The following is a 19,884-nucleotide window of genomic DNA, read 5'->3' as shown; positions in this document are numbered from 1 at the left end:
GCGGCCAGCAGCCGCAGTGAGCGGCCGTCCAGAAGCCGGCGACTGATCTGCCTAGCCCGGGAAGAGCGCAATGATGATGCCAACTTGGGCCAGTGAAGCAACTCCTCCACAACTAGACTGAAGAACAAAATGACAGCAACTTGTTTGTTCCCCTTCCCCCAATTCCCCAGCACTGTTCCCATCCCCCCAATTCCCCAATTAAAAAAAAATCTTTAAAAAACCCCCCAAAACTCCCATCACTATGATCCGAGTGTTTCTCCCTTGAGCTGTGCAGTGCATAACCTGTAGCCCTGAAAGATTCTTCACTTCCTCTGAGGGGGCTCAGAGCTCAGATAATTACCTTCTCCTCCTTCATTCCCTACTTGCAAATCTCCTTCTATAGCTCCATAGGGATCCCTGTCCTGCCATGCAGTAAGCATGATGCTAATGGTTTCCTAAACTTTCCTCCCCCACCCATAAAATGGGGAAAGGTAAAAACAATTCATTTATCAAAGGATTGTGTTTTGAGGGAGGGGCCATTTCCCAGTATCAGAGGCAGCAGACCAAGGGAGTTTGGATGCCGGATTGTTGGAATCTCCAAATATTTTCAAAAGTGCAGGAAGCTAATGGCACAAAAAATGTAGGGGCTGAGAAGATGGTATTGTTTGTGCAATCAGGGAGGGAAGCAGGGAGCCAAAGAAGGAATGGCTGTGTGATACGCTGGGAGAGAGCAGTAATGCCCACCCAGGGTCCTGTCTCCTTGCACGGGTTTTATTCCCTGCTGCTTACCACCAGTCTTTCCGTGGGCCTGCTGCTTCCAAGGGCGGCTATGCATCTGCGTGTAAGGACTTTGTCCCTGATGACTTGGGGGTCCAAGTTCCTGGAAGAGGCTTCTTGGTCACAGCTGCATTGGAAAAGCAACTGCTACTGAGCTAGCCAAGCAAAGTGAGCAACCTCCTAACCGGTATGTCCACTGTGCCCCGCAGCCAGCCTGTGGCCTGTCTACACTGGGGAGAGTGCCCTATGTCACAAGCAGGTCAGGAAGGGCCCCACCGACATGGCCAGGAGTCCTGAACAGTAATCCCATGGTGATTAGCACAGCTCCCGGCTTTCTTAGCTGTGCTTTGAGCTTTAGCCTAGAAGTGGATGGAGCGAGTGACTGGAGGAGCCTTTCCTCAACACTTAATTAATTCACAGGAGAGCCTGGGTCCTGTCCACATGTCACAGTGCTTTCTGATTAAGAGCAGTGAGACCCTGCTGCCAACCTTGGGCATCAGAATCACCAGTGGCACTATAAAAATGTGGATACTTGTTCGTAGCTCATGCCTTCCTAATGAAGGGAGTGGGGGTGGGGTGGAGATTAGGAGTCCAGTGCAATTTGGCTGTGGACCCTAGCTAAGAACCAGTGTCCCCAGGACAACCAGAGAGGGAAGTGCCTTAAACTTCCTCCCTCCTTCCTGGGGTCCTGATGTCTATCCTGCAGGGTTAGAGCAGGTGGGGACTGCCTCCTATTTCACGTCCCTAACCTTGTTTCTGTGCTCTCTGGGTGCCCCATAAATTATTTAATCAGCTGAAGTCTCCCTCTGGCTAAATGCCAGAACTCCCTGCATGAACTCAACTGCCCTGGTCATTAAATGGCACTATAGTGGCTAGAAAAGTCTGCCATGTCTCTCTAGAGCCTCTTCTCCAGGAAAAATTGATGTGCCATGAGAAGTTGGGAAAAGAGGCTAGGAATTTATCACTTTTCAAGATGTTGAAGATGTTTTATTTTTTTTCCTCTAAAATCAAGTTAGGCATTTTCCAGGAGAATATTATACCACTTGGAACTGTAAAATTATCTGCCAAGTCAAGGCGAAGATCCACTGCGTCTTAGCACCTGGGAAGCACTGTGAAGCACTGTGGATGGGGGTGAGGGAAATGGGGGGGGACAGGGGGAGGGTCGATGGCTATGTGGTTTACCTGTAGCCACCCATGAAACAGACCCCATTTAACAAAGTGGGCTATTTAAGCGAAAAAAGTGGGTTCCAAAATGATTACTTCGTAACTGCCCCAGCCAAGGCATTTCGCTTTAAATAAACCTTGATTAATGACAGTATGGCCTTTGCCAGAATAACGTTAGTGCCATTTATGGATTCAGCTACTCAATGACTATTCATGGAATCCCTGCTACCTGTTAGGCCAGTGGTTCTCAACATCGGCTGAACATTAGACTCACCTAGGGAGCTTTGAAAACCTACCCAGGCCTGGGCCTATCATCTGGAGCTTTGAAAACTCCCCAGATGAGTATAAAGTGCAGCCAAGTTGAGACCTCTGTGTCAGACACTATGGGAGATGTTAGGGGTGCAGGTGTGACTAAGACTGACATTTCTTATCCTTCATGTGTTCAGATCCTTAAAAGAATCAGGACATTACCCCAGCTACACTGTCAGTCAGAGCAGATAGGCAGGAGAGCAGGTTCCACGGCCACCCTCACTGTTACACCTGTTGCTCTAATTGTGGGGGCCATTCCATCTAGATTACCAGAATAGTCTCAATTTCGGGTATTCTTTCGTGATCCCATATGTCTTAATTCGTCATTTGGAAAAGGTGGTCTCCACAGCTATATAGCAATTGCTATAACTCACAGTTTCGTTGAATTCCACCAGGTGGCACAGTTCACCTGGTTTGTAGAGATTGAGACCAAGCGGAAGGTGCCAAAGGTGAGATCATCAGGGAGAGTGGTAACCAGGTGAGCTGCTCTTTGCCCCTCCTGCTGGGGGTCTCATGTCTCAGGCGGGGGGTGGGGGGGTGGGGGGTGGTCCCTTGCTGGTGCTCCTTTAGTGGCAATGGCCTGTGTCTGTGCTTCTGCCCTTCAGGCAGCCTCAGCCAATGGAAAGCCAGAGCCATGCTTTTCAATGGCTGGGTTTCCCCCTGGATAACTGGGGCTGTGAGGTTTGACCCCATACCCTGGGCTGCCTGTGAAACCAGCAGGCGGGGGCCCATCCCTCTGCAGAGACACTATACCAGACAATAGCTTGCTGAGGTTTCTACCCCAGAAGGAGCCCAGGTCGCTGAGACACATCAAGGGTGATTCAGGTGCTTTGAACCAAGGCGTAAACTTGACCCAAAGTCCTTCTAGTAAAGAGAGACAGCAAAAAACATTTTGGTCTTGCTGACAGCCACTTTCTAACGCGAGCTTTCAGACCTGGCTCCCATTTTGTGGTCTTCCTCTTCTGAGAGTGTTGGAACCAGGATCGGCCACATAATTTGCGGGGCCCAGTGCAAAATGAAAATGTGGGACTCTTGTGTAAAAGTTGAGAATTTCAAGACAGTGAAGGCAGAGCATTCAAACAAGCATGGGGAACTTCTATTGGCGGGGGGGCCTGTGTATCTGCACAGGCTGTGCCCCCTGAAGCTGGCCTTGTGTGGGAAACCTGCACCCCCACTGTAATGTAGAGAGAAGGGGACTTTGGGGTTGTTTCTCAGTGACCCCAGGCCCCTCACTTTCACTAAAGAATGTCTTCCTTCCATTCCCCGCCCCCGACTTCCCTCCTCTCGTCTGTGAACCTGCTTCTCCAGCAACAGCCCCCCAACTACTGCTGTTCCAATAACTGCCCACAACTGAGGGGCCCATGAGAGGCGACTGGGGAGGGGCAAGCAGCATCTCCGCTCCCTCAGGCTTGGACCACGGCCAAAGAGAAAGGAATCCCCCAATCCAGAATGGGATATTTTGCATCTGCTCATGAAGGTTAGTATTTTTATTTTTCAGTAGCATTTCCCAAGCAAGTAGCTGCTCCTTTCCCGTCTCACCAGAAGCCCCTAGTCTCATGCCGTTAGATGCCTTACAGAGGCTTACTGCTGGCATGAGCGTGAGGGTGTCTAAATCTTCCTCTAATGTCTGCAAGTGCCGCTGCGATCTGGGCTGCAGTTCTTGAGATTGAAAGCTGGCTGTCTGCCTGCTGATAACTTTCGGTTGTGCTGCTACAAGATGCAACAAGAATACTAATCTCAGGCCACCGGCAGAGGAGGGTTTGCCTGGATTCCAGACCGCTGTGGTTTGGGCCACATTTTTTACGAAGTGGATTTATATGGAAAAAGATGACAATGTGGTTCTGTTTATTATATTGAGCCAACCTTATATATCCAACTCCGCCATGTTTGGGAGGGATATAGAGCTGACAGGGGAGCACACGTGTTTCCTGTGGTTGGGAGACAGGGAGCCCTTCCCCTACTGCCCACCCCCCCCCCATGCACATACACAGGATGGGATTGGAATGAACACATGGGAAATTCCCTCCTCTTTTGTGTTTCTAAGTGGCCTCCAGCACTGAGAGCTCGCAGGGCTCAGGGCTCAGGGCTCAGTGCCTGTCTGCTCGTCCCGTGGGTGTGGTTTCCCTGACTCAGTGTATCCCCCAGGCTCTGCCAGGAATCAGCTGCTCCTCCCTGTTTGTGAACAGGCACCACTGCACGGCTTCAAACGGTCCACCACACACAGCCCCCCACACAAACATCATGGGAGTGGGAAGAAGCGGGCTCTGAATTGAGTCCCGGGTCTGTCCTCACTAGCCTTGTAAGCTTGGGCCATGTTCCTAGCTTCCCAGAACCTCAGTTTCCTCAGCTGAAAAATAGGCGCGATACTATTGTACTTTATTCATTGATGAACATATATTTGAGTGTGAACCATATGTCAGGCAGTGCGTTAGGAGCTGGAGATAGAGATGATAGAGACAGAAACAGCCCCTCACAGTCTTGTGGGGGATTCAAGTGATTAACAGGCATTTCCAACGAAGCCCCGTGCCGCTCAGGGCCTGCCTGCACAGCTGTGTCACAGTGGGGGGCCTGGGAGAGTGGATGGTGTGGACCCCGCAGTATGTGTTTCTCCAGCTCCCTCGTCACCCAGCTTCTGGCTAGGTTTGGCCAATGGTGGGCATTAGAGGAAGATCAGTAGTGGGTAAAAAAAGGCGGAAGCAGGATATTTAGCTTCCCTGATAATGGCTAAATCTCCTTTGTGGTTCTTCTTTCTGGCGACCACATTGGTTCCTGGGCTTGAGTCCCCCCACCTCCTCCATTGTTCTTCCAGCCTAGAGCTGGTAGAAGCTTCCTTCTCTGGGTTATTTCTCCGGTCCCACTGAATTCTCACCTTGTTTCATCCCCTAGGAAACCAGTCCCTGCTGAAAGAGGTTTCTGTTGGACCCTGACTGACATAACATAAGTGGTATGACATGGGAAGTTTAGGGTATTGTGGGACGTACAGCTCTCAATCAGAGAAGCTATTATTATTGGTGTTATCAATACTGTTTATACTGTTATTACCATGCCCAACCTAACATTCTCTGCTTCAAGTTCCCTAGTTCTGCCCTGCCTCCACGGGAGCTGGAAGCCGGCAAGCTCCAAGAGGCGTGTGGTAGAGCAGTGAAGGCCCTGAAGCCCCTGGTCCTGGCTGCATGGTTGGATGACATCAAAAGGCAGTGGTCTCTTGGACAGGAGGGCCTGGGCAGGGAGTGCAGCAGGCCAGCTGAGCCTGGGGAATGTGGGCAAGCCAGGCACAGGGGAGGTGCGAGGTCAGGTGGGAATCGGCTGCTTGTACACACTGGCCTGGGAAGACCAGGCGTGTGGACTGTCTGCCAAGGTGCCTTTTCTGGAGAGCGTGTGTGTAGCACAAGCTTGGGCGAAGGAAGGCCTAACACGGAGCTCACTTCCTGCTCACCAGCCCATGTGCGGCTCAGCGTTCCTGGCGGTTCTGCAAGAGAAAATCAGAGGGGACCATCCTTCTGCAACTTCACGTTGCAGTTCGTTCCCATCTTGCTGTCTCAGTAGAAGGACACCAGACTTTTGTCTTCTTTGTCAACATTTGTTAAAAATAAATTTTTAAATTTTAGAATAGTTTTAGATGCACAGAAATGTGAAAATAGAGTTCCCATTTACCTCAAAGCCAGTTTCCCCTTTGTTAACATCTTTCGTTAGTATGGTTCATTTTTTAAAACTGGTGAACCAATATTGATATATTATTATTAACTGAAGTCCATAGGTTATTCAGACTTCCTTAGTTTTTACCTAATGCCCTTTTTCTCTTCCCAGGTCCCATCCAGGAAACCACAGTTGGTCGTCATGTCTCCCGTCTCCTCTTGGCTGTGACAGTGGCTCTGACTTTCCTAGTTTTTGCAGACCTTGAGTTTTGAGGAGTAATGGTCTGGCGTTTTGTATACTGTCTCTCAATTGGGATTTATCTGATTTTTTTTTCATGATTAGACAGGAGTTATGGGTTTTGAGGAGAAAGATCTACAGTGCTTGGGCAACATTTTAACTCCTGCTACACATCTGATGTGGCTAGAAGGTGCTGTAAATGTGCCCTATGTCTTGTGGAAATGGATCCCATCAACATCAAAGCGCCAAGATAGAAAAACAGGATTTCTGTTCTCCATTTTTCTCAGGCCAACGTGGATTTCCAACTTCTTGAGAATTCTTAGATTAGCTTCCCAAGTACTCAACATTAATATTAGCTACCACTTCATTCCTACATAGTGATTTCTACTTCTGAGGGCACCTTCATGCACCATTTCCCATTTGCTCATCAGACTCACCCTCTGACATGAGTAAAGGGGTTCCATGAGGTCACCTCATGACTCCTGGACCCCACAGCACCTAGATGGTGGTTCATCCATAGAAAGGATCCAGTTGAGTTTTGTCCCATTTCAGTAACCATCCTAGTTATATACTTAAACCCTGAATAGGGTTTAAGAGTTAGTACAGTGGGGCCCGGTGGCTCCTAGGGCCAGCCTTGTCATTCGTAGATCAGCAGTCAGGATTTTTACACGCCTCCCCTTGTTCCTAGTGCTTCTTCCTGGTCACAGCAGGCTGCTGGCCTCTCCTTCTGGGTGCTTTCTGGACTACTATTTTCTCCCAGAGGGAGACAGATGATTGCCTTCATCTTTTCATAATGCTTCATTTCACCAGGCTCTGTGGTTGATTTGTCTGGGACAGTGATTTTTCTGTTCCCTGCCGCTACCTCCTTTTAATGGTGAGACACCTCGAGTGCTTCCAGAAAGCTCAAGGAGGTTGTGGAATGTTGAAAGGAGAATTGATTTTCGTTCACTTGAATTTTGCTGTTTTTTTGAAACTGGATTTTGTATGAGTGTTACACAGCACTGTTTGGTGGGAGGGAGTTTTAGGGTGGTTATGGAGAAGGCCTCAGAATGAAAGGCTTAGGTAGCTAAGACTCAGTTTGCGGTCACTGGTGGATGCTCACTGTCCACACAGGTGTGAGCCGGCAGCCTGTGTCCACTCTGGCTGAGCAAGGGACTTCACAGACTATTTTAAAGAGCATAGTCCTGTGTAGACAATGCTTTTCCTGTCTTTTGAAGGTAGAGGGCTATTTAATTGTGCCAGACTTAAGCCGAGTGTGGTATTCAAGCTGACTGCAGACTTTAGTTGTGAAAATGTGGGTTTGCTCTGTTTTCTCATTCTCTGAACCTTTACCTCAAGGTGAGAAAACAATGTTTTGAGATCAGTAGAAAGAAATTCTGACTACACACTTGGATTCTGTGGCTCAATTAATGGGGAGACTGAGGCAGGGCGCTGAACTCTGCCTTATCGGCTGTTGCTCTGAATTGCATCTGTAGGTTCAGTTCTCAGGTCTCTGCAGCAGCAGGGACCTTTCTGCCTGAGGCTGGTGATAAGGAGCTCAGAGGCGATATCCTCGCGTTCATTGGATATTGAAAATACAAGTTTGATTCATGTGCTGGATACTGAGAAAAAGGGCTAAACAACCAATATATGTTAGTCATTGACATGTATGTGTGTCCCCCATAAGGGAAAAGGGGGGCATTCAATGTGGTTCCTCCATCAAGGGGCTCCGAGTGTCATGGGAAAGGGAGTTGTGTCCAGAGATAATCATAACACAGGGCAGCAATTGACATGCATTGTTGGCAAGGACTGAGTCACAGGAAGTTGTCATCTGATAGTTATAGGCCTTAGAGATTCTCTTACGAGCAAAACCTTGACAAAAATCCCTAAATGATTGGCAGTAGGAAACCATGACATATCCAGGCAAAAGTATGTTATGTAGCCATTAAAAGAAATAAGGTAGATTTATATATAACAAAAACATCTCCAAAACATTGCTAAGTGAAAAAGGAGGATGCAGAGAAATGTATACATAGTCTGATCCTATTTGTATATATAATATATAGTATGTTTAAAATATTATAGATGTTAAGTTGAATATATATGTGTATATTTAATATTTAAAAATGACTTAATATAAATATTATATTTTAAAGTGCTTAAAATATTTCTGGATGATTCACAAGAAATTGTGGACAATGGCTTATTTCTGAGGAGTGAAACTATTACTTTCCATTTTGCATCATTCCTAACCATTTGATTTTTAAAACCAGGTACATGTATTTTTTTTTAATTAAAAAAATACTAGCTTATATCTTTTTGTTGTTTTTATTCTTTGTTTCTTTTCTTTTTCTTTGTATTTTCTTTAGCTTATATATATATATATATATATATATATATATATTTTAAAAAGCTTTACAACATTTTTTTCTCTCCTGGTTTAGAACATCTTTCTGCACATTGTGGACTTATCTGATCACAAGAAAATCTGGAAATTCATTGAAAATTTCAAGAAGGAACATAAACTCAGTGTTCTGGTAAGCTTTATAAACATAAGAAGAGGCTAATGCTTACGTTTTCCGTCTCATGTACATTTTTTGTCTGTGTGGATATGGACTGATAAGTATGTTTGTGGGTCTTTATGTTGACCTCTTAGTAAGAATCTTTTATGGTGAGGCCCGTTCATGCAATCAATTTACTCACCAGATTCAATCTAACAAGCACGCTGGTTAGATGTGCGGGGAAAGGAAGGGTCTATGTGAGGATAAGGTTGTTTCATTTTTCATACAGTGATGACTGTTATATCTGTATTTCTGTGCTCTGTAGACTTGGGGATTGGTGTATTAAAATTAGAGGCTCAGGGAAAAATAAAAATAAAAAGCTGTCCAAAAGAATGCCTGCTACAGACAAGCAAATCTTTTAGGAACACAGTCAGTGTGGAATTCCACAGAGAGCCGGGAGGATGCAGGTGGGATGGTGTCTGTCTGCTCATCCCAGGTATTTCACTTTGAGCTGCTTTTCTACCCAAATAGTTTCTAAAGTGCTCCACAATGCCCGTGTGGGCTGAAGTTCCGTCTCCTGGTATCCAGTATGGGTATGGAGCATTTGAGATGTAAATAGTCCAAATTGAGATGTGCTAGAGGTATAAAAATCTGTTGATTTTGAAGAGTTAGTGTGAAAAAGAAAATCTGTCATTAATATTTTTATATTGATTACATGTTGAAATGATACCATTTTAGATATATTGAGTTAAATAAAATATATTATTAAAATGAATTTCACCTGTTTCTTTTTAATGTAGCTAGTTTCTAGAAAACTTAAAATTACATATTTCTGCTGGATGGCACTGGTCTAGACAAATTCCCAGCGCACCTAATTATGAACTAGGTTGCCCAGTCAAGCCCTCGTAATTGGAGATCTCTGCACAGTTCTGTGGCTGAGCTTTCTGCACAAGTGGCATTTTCCTGGAAGGGGTTTGGAATGAAGGGACAGTTGAGCAGAATTGTTGTCACTTAAATGTGGGACTGGTGATGGCAGTGGAGGTGTGGGGTTTGGAAACAGGTCCTTTGGCCCTATTTTCTTTTATTTTGAAATGGCAACTGTAATTTCTAGATCAATAATGCAGGTTGCATGGTCAATACAAGAGAGCTCACGGAAGATAGACTTGAAAAGAACTTTGCTACTAACTCTCCAGGTAAGAGCATGCAGCTTTCTCATTTGTTTTGAGCAAAATAGACATAGATGACACCATAGAAGGATCAGAAAAACATTGATCAACTTTTTGGGCTCTTGGTCCTTGGCATGATTACGTTTGCTTTAAGTTTATCCTTCACTGCATTAATTTTTCTTCATAAAACACTGTAATACTTAGTATTGTTAAAGCATTTTTTTTTCTAGAAAGTTCAAGGCTCATTATAGACATGATTTTGGTGAGAAGAGCATGTTTAGCTCAGGTGGAGTGCGCCAATATAAAAGCTGCAGCCAAGGGAACTTCCAGCCGGGGCTGAGGAGGGCGCAACCGTGAGACAAGAATATGGATCAAGGAGGGCATTCAGTTAGAACACAGGACACCTGGGTCTGGTTCTTGCTCTGTAATAACAGGCTGACTTATTTCATGCCAGGCAAGTGGTTCGCAAAGTAGGTTTCCTGGACCAGCAGCGTCAGCATTACCAGGGAACTTGGTAGAAATGCATATTCTGTGACCCTACCTCCAGATCTTCTGAACCCAAAACTCTGGGTTGGGGCCAAGAAATCTGTTTTATTAAGAAGCCCTGCAGGCGCTTTAGATGTACACTGAAGTTTTAGAACCAAGGTACCAGGCTTTTAACCTATTTGGACGTTCTTCTTGAATCAAGGGGTCGGGAGTAGAATATTTCAGTGCTTTTCAGCTTGGAGATGCAGTGAATCTAACGTTCTCCCCAGTATGTCTACCACTTCCTCATAGTAAGTTGAACTTTTAATGAGGTGTTTTAGTTAAATATTGCCCTAAGTCACAAGATGGATGGCAGGGGTTTATGTGGCCATGGGGTCGTTGAGAACTGCACAGCCAAGAACTGCACAGATTGAAGAGTAAGGTAATGGAATAATAGACGCAAGTCAAAATATCATTGATGTTATTGATAAGGCTAGTTGAAGGGTATGCTCAGGATGAGAACCAAATGGGTTTCCTTGTAATGAACCCAAGAATTGAACTCACCGGTTGCAGCTGGCTGGCTGAGGACAGACACGACCACGCCCTCCCCAGGGAGAGAAGAAAGGGGGAGCAGAGCTGAGTATGCCCACTTTATAGCCCCCTGAAGGGGGCCAAAGTTTTGCCACCCTGAAACTGCTTTCTCAAATATTGATTTTAAGCTGTTTATTAAGAAACAAAAGACTCAGAAAGAACCTTTGACCTTTGCCCCTCCCTTTCCCAAGAGATTCTGATAGAAAAACCTGCTTCAGGAAGGCAGTCTTAGGATGTTCACCTTAGCCTAATTTGAATTAAGTATGTAAGAAGGGGGGCTTCAGGTGTGTGTGTGTGTGGGAGTCTGTTAGCGAGATACCCCCTGTGTCCCAGTGTTTCTGAGTTGCCAGCAAGAATGTTCCTGCCATGTGTGTTCCACTCTCCCTCAACTACCTGTAAATTGCCCATTCTCATGTCTGAAATCTAATACCCCTTCCCACCACCCCTCTCCGTTGTCCAAAATGTCCTATATACCCAATGTCGCCTCACTGTTTTTGGACTTTTCATGCTTATGGGAATTCCTCATGCACATGTATTAAAACTTTGGTTTTCTCCTATTAATCTGTCTCTGTTAATTTGCTTGGTAGCACAGCTAGAAGAACTTAGAAGACGGGAGGAAAAGTATTCATTGTTTTATCCCCCACACTCCCAAGTTTACTAAATTAATTATTGATAAGTGCTGCATTCCCCCAGGATGGAGGAAAGAAACATCAGAAATGAGGAAGAACCTTTCTCCACAGTGGTGAGGCTGCATTTTTGTTTTATTAACCAATATCTGGAAGCTTGCTGTGAAATGGTGCAGGTTTCATACAAAATATTTCCATCTTGACTTTGTTCCAAATGTGGTGTCATTGCCAAGGTACCTGAATGTGGGGGTCATGCTGGGGGTCGCCTTATAACTCTGTTGGATGGCAAAGACCCCAGAGTGCCACTGCTGGCCTCCCAGGTGGCTGCTCAGAAGGACCTGCTCTGTGATTTGTGGGGCCCCTTGTTCAAAAATTGTTAAGAATTTTGGGTCTGGCCAAGTGGCCTGTTGGTTAAGAGTTGGCTTGGGAGCGTGAGCTCTGGGCAGCAGGGCTGCTGGTTTGGATTCCACATGGGCCAGTGACTCTGCACCCTCTACAGCTAAGATGGTGAACAGCAGCTCAACTTGGAGCTGGGCTGCCGTGAGTGGCTGGTGATGGCATAGGCAGCATTGGGGCTGCAGTGGGCTGCTGTAAGCTACAGTGAGTGACTGGCAGCCAGCGTGAGTGGCCGGCAACCAGTGTGAGCTGCCATGAGCTGCTGTGAGTGGTCATCCAACGGCCGGTGACCGATCTGCCTCAGCCGGGAAGAGCGCAATGATAATACCAACATGGCCCAGTGAAGCGACATCCTCCACAACTAGACTAAAGAACAAAAAGACAGCAACTTGTCTGTTCCCCTTCCCCGATTCCCCAACGCTGTTCCCTCCCCCAATTCCCCAATAAAAATCTTTAAAAAAATTATTAAGAATTTCAATATAGTGACCACAGAGCATTAAACCAAATGCAGGGCCCTTTGACGTGCAGGGCCCTATGGGACTGCATAGGATGCAGCTGTTCGCTGCCTACCCACCCACCACCCAGCAAAATTCAACTGGGTGTTTACTGATGGGCATTAGTGAGTGTGGTGCATATATGTGTCACTTAACACTCATGACCACCCTGTGATGGAGGTATTTCTACCTACACACTGCAGATAAAAACTAGGACTGAGGGAGGTTGCATATATTGGCCAAGGTCAAGTGGAGGAGCCAGAATTTGAACCCAAATCTACTTGCCTCCTCAGTCCATGTTCATAACCAGGATAAACAGGATGAAATTCTACCAGCCCCCAGCCCTTCCTTGTCACACTTGGCACTATATATTATCGTGAAATAAGTGTTGGGAGGGGAGTGCCGAGCCCTGCCAGGGGGAGGGTGGGCCAGGGCTGAGGCCCCACTTAGCGGGCAGCCTGGTACCTAAGGGACTGCCTTTTTTTTATACAGCTGGTTACATTGTCCTTTTGTATGAATTTGGTCTGCTTCCAAGGACCTTGATATCTTTTCACTTTCATTTCCTTTTTGTGTTAGAAACATTTTATTGATCTCCCCAACCTCTCTGAGAAGCATAATCATTCTCATGCTTCGATATCTATTCATCTCTCTAGAATGGAAGACAGAGCCCACTGTACAAAGAGGCATGTCAGTGACAGAGGAAGCAGCTTAATGTGTCTTTGAGCAGAAACAGAGAGGTTAAAATATTGTCATGCTTAAGCAGGTCCAGAACCAAATGAACAACCCAGACCTCTGTCTGAGTCCTAGGAAATTGCTGGCTGCAGTTCTAATGTGAAACATGTTTTTCCAGCCCGATTATGTAACGTGGGATCGGTTGTTTTCTGTTTTCTAAGATTCATTTGGGCCTCGAGAAACATTGCCAATCCCCAGGCAAACATCAGTAGATTCCCAATGCTCTGAGGACAGGACAACACCAGTATTTGCAGAATCTATCACCAGATCCTAAGGGATTAGAAGCTGGAGTTGAATGCAAGATACTGTCAAAGCCCATGCCTACCCACATCTCTTTGTGGAGATATCATAGTACATGAAGTAGGTAAAGTCTGGGAATACTTCTTCTTAACTGTTTTGCGGGGGGACTGGTCCTGAAAATTTTCATTGTTTACCTTACGGTGAGACAAAACCGAGCTGCCCTGGATAGATTTGTGGGTAGATGATGCATGGAGATGAAATGACCTCATGAGACAAAATCTGTTTGGTTGCTGTTCTCACCCATGTTTTGGGTCTTCTCAAATCCTATCCATTGTGCCTGTTACATTCAGTGGCGTTAAGAGTCTGTGAGGAGCGAAGACAGATGGAAGGGCAGGGGAGACTGTGCTAAGTGCTGTGCTGGCAGGCTGCCACTGCCTGAGTGTTCGCAGATTCAAACTCTCGCCCACATCTTAGGCTCTCTCATCACAGGACACAGAAGAGGACACTGATTCCACCTCCTCCAGGACAGCTGCGTCATCAATTAATTGACTGTAATAAACAGGCAGTGGTGCCTTTGCTCTTTGGCAGAAGGCGGGGTTTGCAGTTTAGGTCATTTTGGAAAGGCATGCATCAGTACAGAGTAAGCGTTCTGTTGCTTGACATTCAACTATTAGAAGCTCTCAACTCACTGGCATATCCCCACACCCAATGACAGCTGCTGTTTAAATCAGACACCCAAGGTCCAGGAAAAAAAAATAATAATAACAACAACACTGAGCACTTCCCCAGCATGTGCCCAGAGGCTGCACTAAGTGCTTTTCTTGGATTGTCTCATTCAATCCTCATAGCAACTTTATAGATTTCATAGACAAGGAAACTGAGGGTCGTCTAAAGCCAGAGTCTGTGACTCACCTTCCTAAACAAAGGACAACAAAATTATAGTTTGCACATTTTTAGTATAGGGTTGTATCAGCTATTGCTACATAACAAGCAATAATAAGCAGGCATGCAGTAATAAGCATGTATTTATTGCTGACTCTTATGCAGGTCGGCTAGGTGGGCTGATCTCAGCAGAGCTCCATGGGGTGTCTCCAAGCAACAAGTTAGGTCTGGAATATGTTTTAAATTCTCACATCCTCCTGGGACTGTTAGGCTGGCCAGAGTATGTTCCATTGCATGTTCCATGGCAATGGGAGAAGCCCGAGTGTGCAAGCACATGCCAAGCACCTGCTTGCTTCACATCTGCTAATGTCCAACTAACCAACAAAGGGGGCATGAACGTTATCAAACAATAATCTACCACAAGGGTCTGTTGTATTACATTCTAATTCTTTGGAAATGGGTCATTGGAGTTTGATGTGGTAACTATTTATTAACCAAAATATTTAATGAACAAAAGATCTTATTTGTTCAATAAACATTTATAGAGCACCTACTCTGTGCCAGACACTGTGGTCAGTGATGAGGGTTCAGAAATTAAAGGGGCTCCTGGGTCTAGTGGGGGCATTACATTCATAAACAATTTCAGTAACTATATGGTAAATTCTCTTTTTGTCCACGAAGGGAGCTAAGGTATGAAGGCTCAGAGGAAAGCAAAGGACAGTACTTCCAAGGTAGACTATTTCCTTAGACACTGAATGGGTTTGGTGCCAGGCATTCCAGTTTATCAATAATCTTTACCCCGAGCTTTACCTATGCAACATTTTGCCTCTAAAACCTCATTCCAGCTCACAAATCAAGATTCTCAGAGAAACACAGCACCTGGAAAATGTAAGTACTGTAGAAATATCAGCTAATACTGCTTTAACCTCCAAATCTCTTAACCTGGAATCAAAGTCCTTTGTTATTGTACCTGACTTACCTGTCCAAACATATTTTGCATTATTTCCCTACATGGATCCTCTGCCAGTCACCTCATTATTTTTGAAGTGTGTCACTGGCCGTACACCTCCATGCTTTGTCCCTGCTGCTCCTCTGCCTGGAACACCCCCTTCCTGGTTCATTTTCACTTCTCGGTGACTCAGCTGGGCATGCCCCCAGCCTGGAGCTAGGCCAGCGCTCTTCCTCTCGGCTCCGATAACACCCTCTGTGAACCTAACTTGGCACAATAGGAACCACCTGTTGACAGGTTAGTTTCTTACAAAGAGCCTGAACCATTGAGAGCAGGCACTGACGACCCTTAGGAGAAGCTCTATCCATACTGGCTGCACTGAGCTGATGCATGCTGGGTCTGTAATCCAGCTCCTCCAGCTATATGCTTAAACCTCTCCAAGCTTCATGTTCCCACTCTGTAAAATGGGGATAATAATACTTCCATAGGCTAGAGGTGAGAATTACAGAAAGAGTCGTGAATTATTTACCCAGGTAAATAACTTATATTTACACAAAAACATGCCCATGAATGTTTACAGCAGCTTTACTTTTATTCATAATTGCCTCCAAACTGAAAACAACCCAGATGTCCTTCAACTGATAAATAAACTGTGGTACTTCTACAGAACAGAATACTATTCAGCAATAATAAGGAACAAAATATTGATGTTTGTGACAACATGGGTGAATCCTAAATGCATTGGCAAGAGTCAAGCCAGACTCAGAAGGATACATATGTATGATTCCATTTACATGACATTCTGGAAAAGGCAAACCTATAGGGACTGAGAACAGATCAGTGGTTGCTGAGGGTTAGACATGGTAGAAAGGTATAACCACAAAGGGAACAGGTGACTATGAGAGAATATTTGGGGTGATAGAACTGTTCTGAATCATGCCACAATCTAATACATGGAGTTGCCCAACCCTGTGCATTTGCAAAAATTCATAGAGCTGGACATACACGCACTCACATATGTATGTTAATACATACAGTAAAATTCTGCATATATATGTGTTTATAGATACATTTAAATAGAGATGAAAAAGAAAAAAGAAAGCATTGTAACTCTGAGCACAATGCCTGGCATGTAGTGAGTCCCTTTTTTAGAAAAAAACCAGATTCTTTATTACTATTATTTCTAGGTGTTCTCTGCTACATAAAATTTCCCAGGGCCTAGAGAACCCAGGAAGAGGCTGACAATGCTGTCATTATATCAAGAGTTTATTAAGTTAACTTATATGTGAGAAACTCTTGGGCAGCGACAAGATGCCATGGATATCCTCCGTGCCATGTGGCAGGCACTAATGGGTGACATAGGACGGGGCAGGATGGATGGGGGTACTGGGGCATGGCCCACCCCAGATAATGGGAAAATGCTTTACCTGCTTGCCTGGGGAAGGGCAGTGGCCTGTTCCAGGAACCAGCAGGAACCAGCATGCCAAGGGGAGGGGTCGGATAGTTCCTGAGGGGATTTATGGGAAGCAATCTCTGCTCTGGCCTGGACCTAGCACAAGGGTCTGGCAGTGGTCACGTCATTGAACAGCCTCTCCTCTACACCCTCCCTCAGTGATCAGTGAACTTCAGGAAGGTGAGCCTGTGTTCTCTTCAGCTTTGAGCCCAGGTCACCCTACACAGGCCTGGTAATAGCAGGTGCTCAAAAGTATCAGTCGGTTAAGAATAAATGCAGAGGCACCTTCCATGCTGTGCTGTGCAGATGTGGGGCTGGTCTTTGCCTGCCCACCCACTCCAAGGATAGCAGAGTGCACAAAGGCTGAAGGAGAGAACCTTTCAGTCGAGGAGATGAGGTGGGGTGAGGGAAGGTGGCCCCATGAAATCAAGGATTCATGTTTCTTGGGCAGCAAGCAGTAGTCACAAGAAAAAAAGATGAGCAGCCAGCCCCAGTGCCTCACTGATGTTCCCATTGTTTCTCCACCCCCATCATCGTTCTAGAATTTTCTCTGAACTACCTCTCCCTTAAGAAAGCCACTGAGAGGGTGAGAGAGAGCGGAAGATGGAGGGGGAGAGAGAAGAAGAGAGCTGTCATCCAGCTACATCAGAGGCCTCCCTTAGGTTCCCATCTCCCATTTTGGAGTCTGGACCCCAAGGTGTCCAGGCCCCTCCGATCTCTTTAACCAATCAAACTAATGGACTGGAGTGTTATCAGGACCCTGGCAAGGCCAACAGCAGTCCACATTCCGGATCGTTCCCAGATCCCTTCCTCACTCCTCCGCTTTTCCCTCCTTCCAAACATTTGTCTCCTTTCTGTCCTTCCCATAGGCCACTCCTTTTTGGGTCCCAGCACACAGCTAAGCAAATCGTGGGATCTGTGCATTTTAGCAGGTGCCGTTTTAGGACTTTATTTGTGTAGGGCAGGTATGGGAGGAGGTATTTATTTGATTGTGTTTTTTTTCTAATAAAACAAATGTGTATTCATTTAGAAAATAGAGAAAAAATATACAAATAGGAAACTAAAACTAAAACTCTCCTATAATTCCATCATTAAGATATAACCACTATTAATATTTTTGGTATCTTTTCTTTAAGCCTTTTTTTGTCATGTCCCCTACTCCCAATTGGAGCCACAGTGTATATATCATCCTGAATCCAGTGTTTCTTTCATTTAACGTTATAAATGTTTTCTCACATCATTAAATATTCTTTAAAATGTTACTTCTATTTAGAATATATTCTGTTGTATAAATGTTCCGTAGTTTAATTAATTCCTTATTGTGGGATATTTACCTTGTTTCCAATCTCTCATTATTGAAAATGACTCCTTGATGAATACTTTTATGCATACATTTTTTGTGTACATCTTTAGTTATTGCCTTAAGATGGATTATTTGTAGTGAAATTACAGAGAACTGGCATGTGAGCATTTTTGACTTTTGGTAATACCTTAACCAAAGTGCCCTCTAGAAAAATTGTAGTAATTTATATTCCCTTCAGCACTCTAAGTATTTATTTCTCCTCTTCCTAACAAACCTTGGGGCCTGTCATTCTCAAAAGAATGATCTTTGCAAAACTGACAGATGAAATATGGCATCTTATTTTTCTTTGCATTTCTTTTGTAAGTGATATTGAACTCAGTTGTGGTGGTTGTTTATTGGTTATTTGTATTTCTTTTGTAAATTGCCTGTTCATGTCCTTTGCCCGTTTTTCTATTGTGATCATCCTCTTTTAAACAGTTGATTTATAAGCCTTCTTTGGCACATTTATCACAACTGCCTTTTCCCCTCATCTTAGTAAATTACTTTTTAATTTTGTTTTTGGTGTGTTGGTTTGCCACAGAGAGGTTTAAATTTTTTATGTAGTCATGCTATATATTTATCATTAAGACTGATTTATTCATTTTCATGTGAAAAAAATCTCTGGTTACTCTACTTGTTTTTCCTCCCTATTTTCTTATAATATTTTCTCTTACTTAGCTTGCTAATCCATTTGGAAGTTATTTTGGTATCAGGTAGATAAGGAGACTTTATTCTCTCTCTCTCTCTCTCTCAATATATATACATTCACACACACACACACACACACACACACACACACACACACACGGAGTATGACAATTAAGTTTACCAACTTGTTGCAACAATGTTGCTAATCTTTTTTTGATATAAGAAGAATTATTCATTATGAATTTGTACCAACTGGACAACCAAGTTTACTATTTACAAGTGCTTGAAAAGGCTGTGTGAAAAAGTTAGACGACCTGAACTTTTCGTCAGCAATTCATGGCTCTTGTATCACGACAATGCACCGGCTCACATGGTACTGTTTGTGAGAGAGTTTATAGCCAGTAAACAAATCATTTTATTGGAACACCTCCCTACTCACCTGATCTGGCCCCCAACGACTTCTTTCATTATCTGAAGATGAAGGAAATATTGAAAGGAAGATATTTTGATGACATTCAGGACCTCAAGGGTAATACGACGTCAGCTCTGATGGCCATTTCAGAAAAAGAGTTCCAAAATTGCTTTGAAGGGTGAACTAGGTACTGGCGTTGGTACATAGTTTCCCAAGGGGAGTACTTCTTTGAAGGTGACTATAGTGATATTCAGCAATGAGGTATGTAGCACTTTGTCTAGGATGAGTTTGCAAACTTAATTGTCCGAACTTCATGTGTGTGTGTGTGTGTGTGTGTGTGTGTGTGTGTACATACACGGAGGGTGCCAAAAAAATGTATACGTTTTAAGAAAGGAAAACGGTATTAAAATTGTACTACTAAATATATACCGATAACAAAAGATAAATACAAGTCACGTTTGACTTCTGCAATTATAAGAAGTGCTCAAAGTGGTTACCATCAGCATCCAGACACTTCTGATTATGGTGAACTACTGCTTGAGCAACATTGAGCAAAGTGTCCACTTGTATACATCCTTTTTGGCACCCCAGTATATATAATTTTTTAAATAAGCAGTGCTACAACACTGCTTATTTATTGCATGAGCTTTCCTTTTCTTTGAGTCATGATGCCATCTTTATCACATACCAAATTCTCATTAAGTTGCTTCTCTTTCTGAACTCTAGTCTATTCCACTGATCTATTAATTATTATGTCAGATCACACTATTTTAATTATTCACAGTACATTTTAATATCTTCTAGGGCAAGCCCCAGTTCATTATTCATCACATTCTTAAGACATTTTAACCCAGAGGATTGATAGGTTGAGGGTGAGAAGGGCAGATTTGAGGCAACAGGGGAGAC

The 19,884-nt window shown here is 44.4% G+C and overlaps 1 protein-coding gene across 1 annotated transcript in view; it reads left to right on the top strand.

Annotated features, from left to right (window-relative positions):
- Positions 1-19,884, top strand: part of DHRS12 (dehydrogenase/reductase 12) — a gene marked incomplete at its 5' end in the record, with an annotated part of 34,018 nt that overhangs the window by 4,928 nt on the left and 9,206 nt on the right. Inside the window, 5 exon segments of the mRNA XM_019668883.1 lie at positions 802-883; positions 886-924; positions 2,625-2,707; positions 8,526-8,618; positions 9,694-9,775. Of these exon segments, the coding sequence (XP_019524428.1) occupies positions 802-883; positions 886-924; positions 2,625-2,707; positions 8,526-8,618; positions 9,694-9,775 (379 nt within the window).

Source organism: Hipposideros armiger, unplaced genomic scaffold, assembly GCF_001890085.2.
Source record: "Hipposideros armiger isolate ML-2016 unplaced genomic scaffold, ASM189008v1 scaffold_541, whole genome shotgun sequence".
Taxonomy (NCBI): Eukaryota; Metazoa; Chordata; class Mammalia; order Chiroptera; family Hipposideridae; genus Hipposideros; species Hipposideros armiger.
Note: the sequence above shows the minus strand (reverse complement) of the source record. Positions and strands in the feature narration are given on the sequence as shown.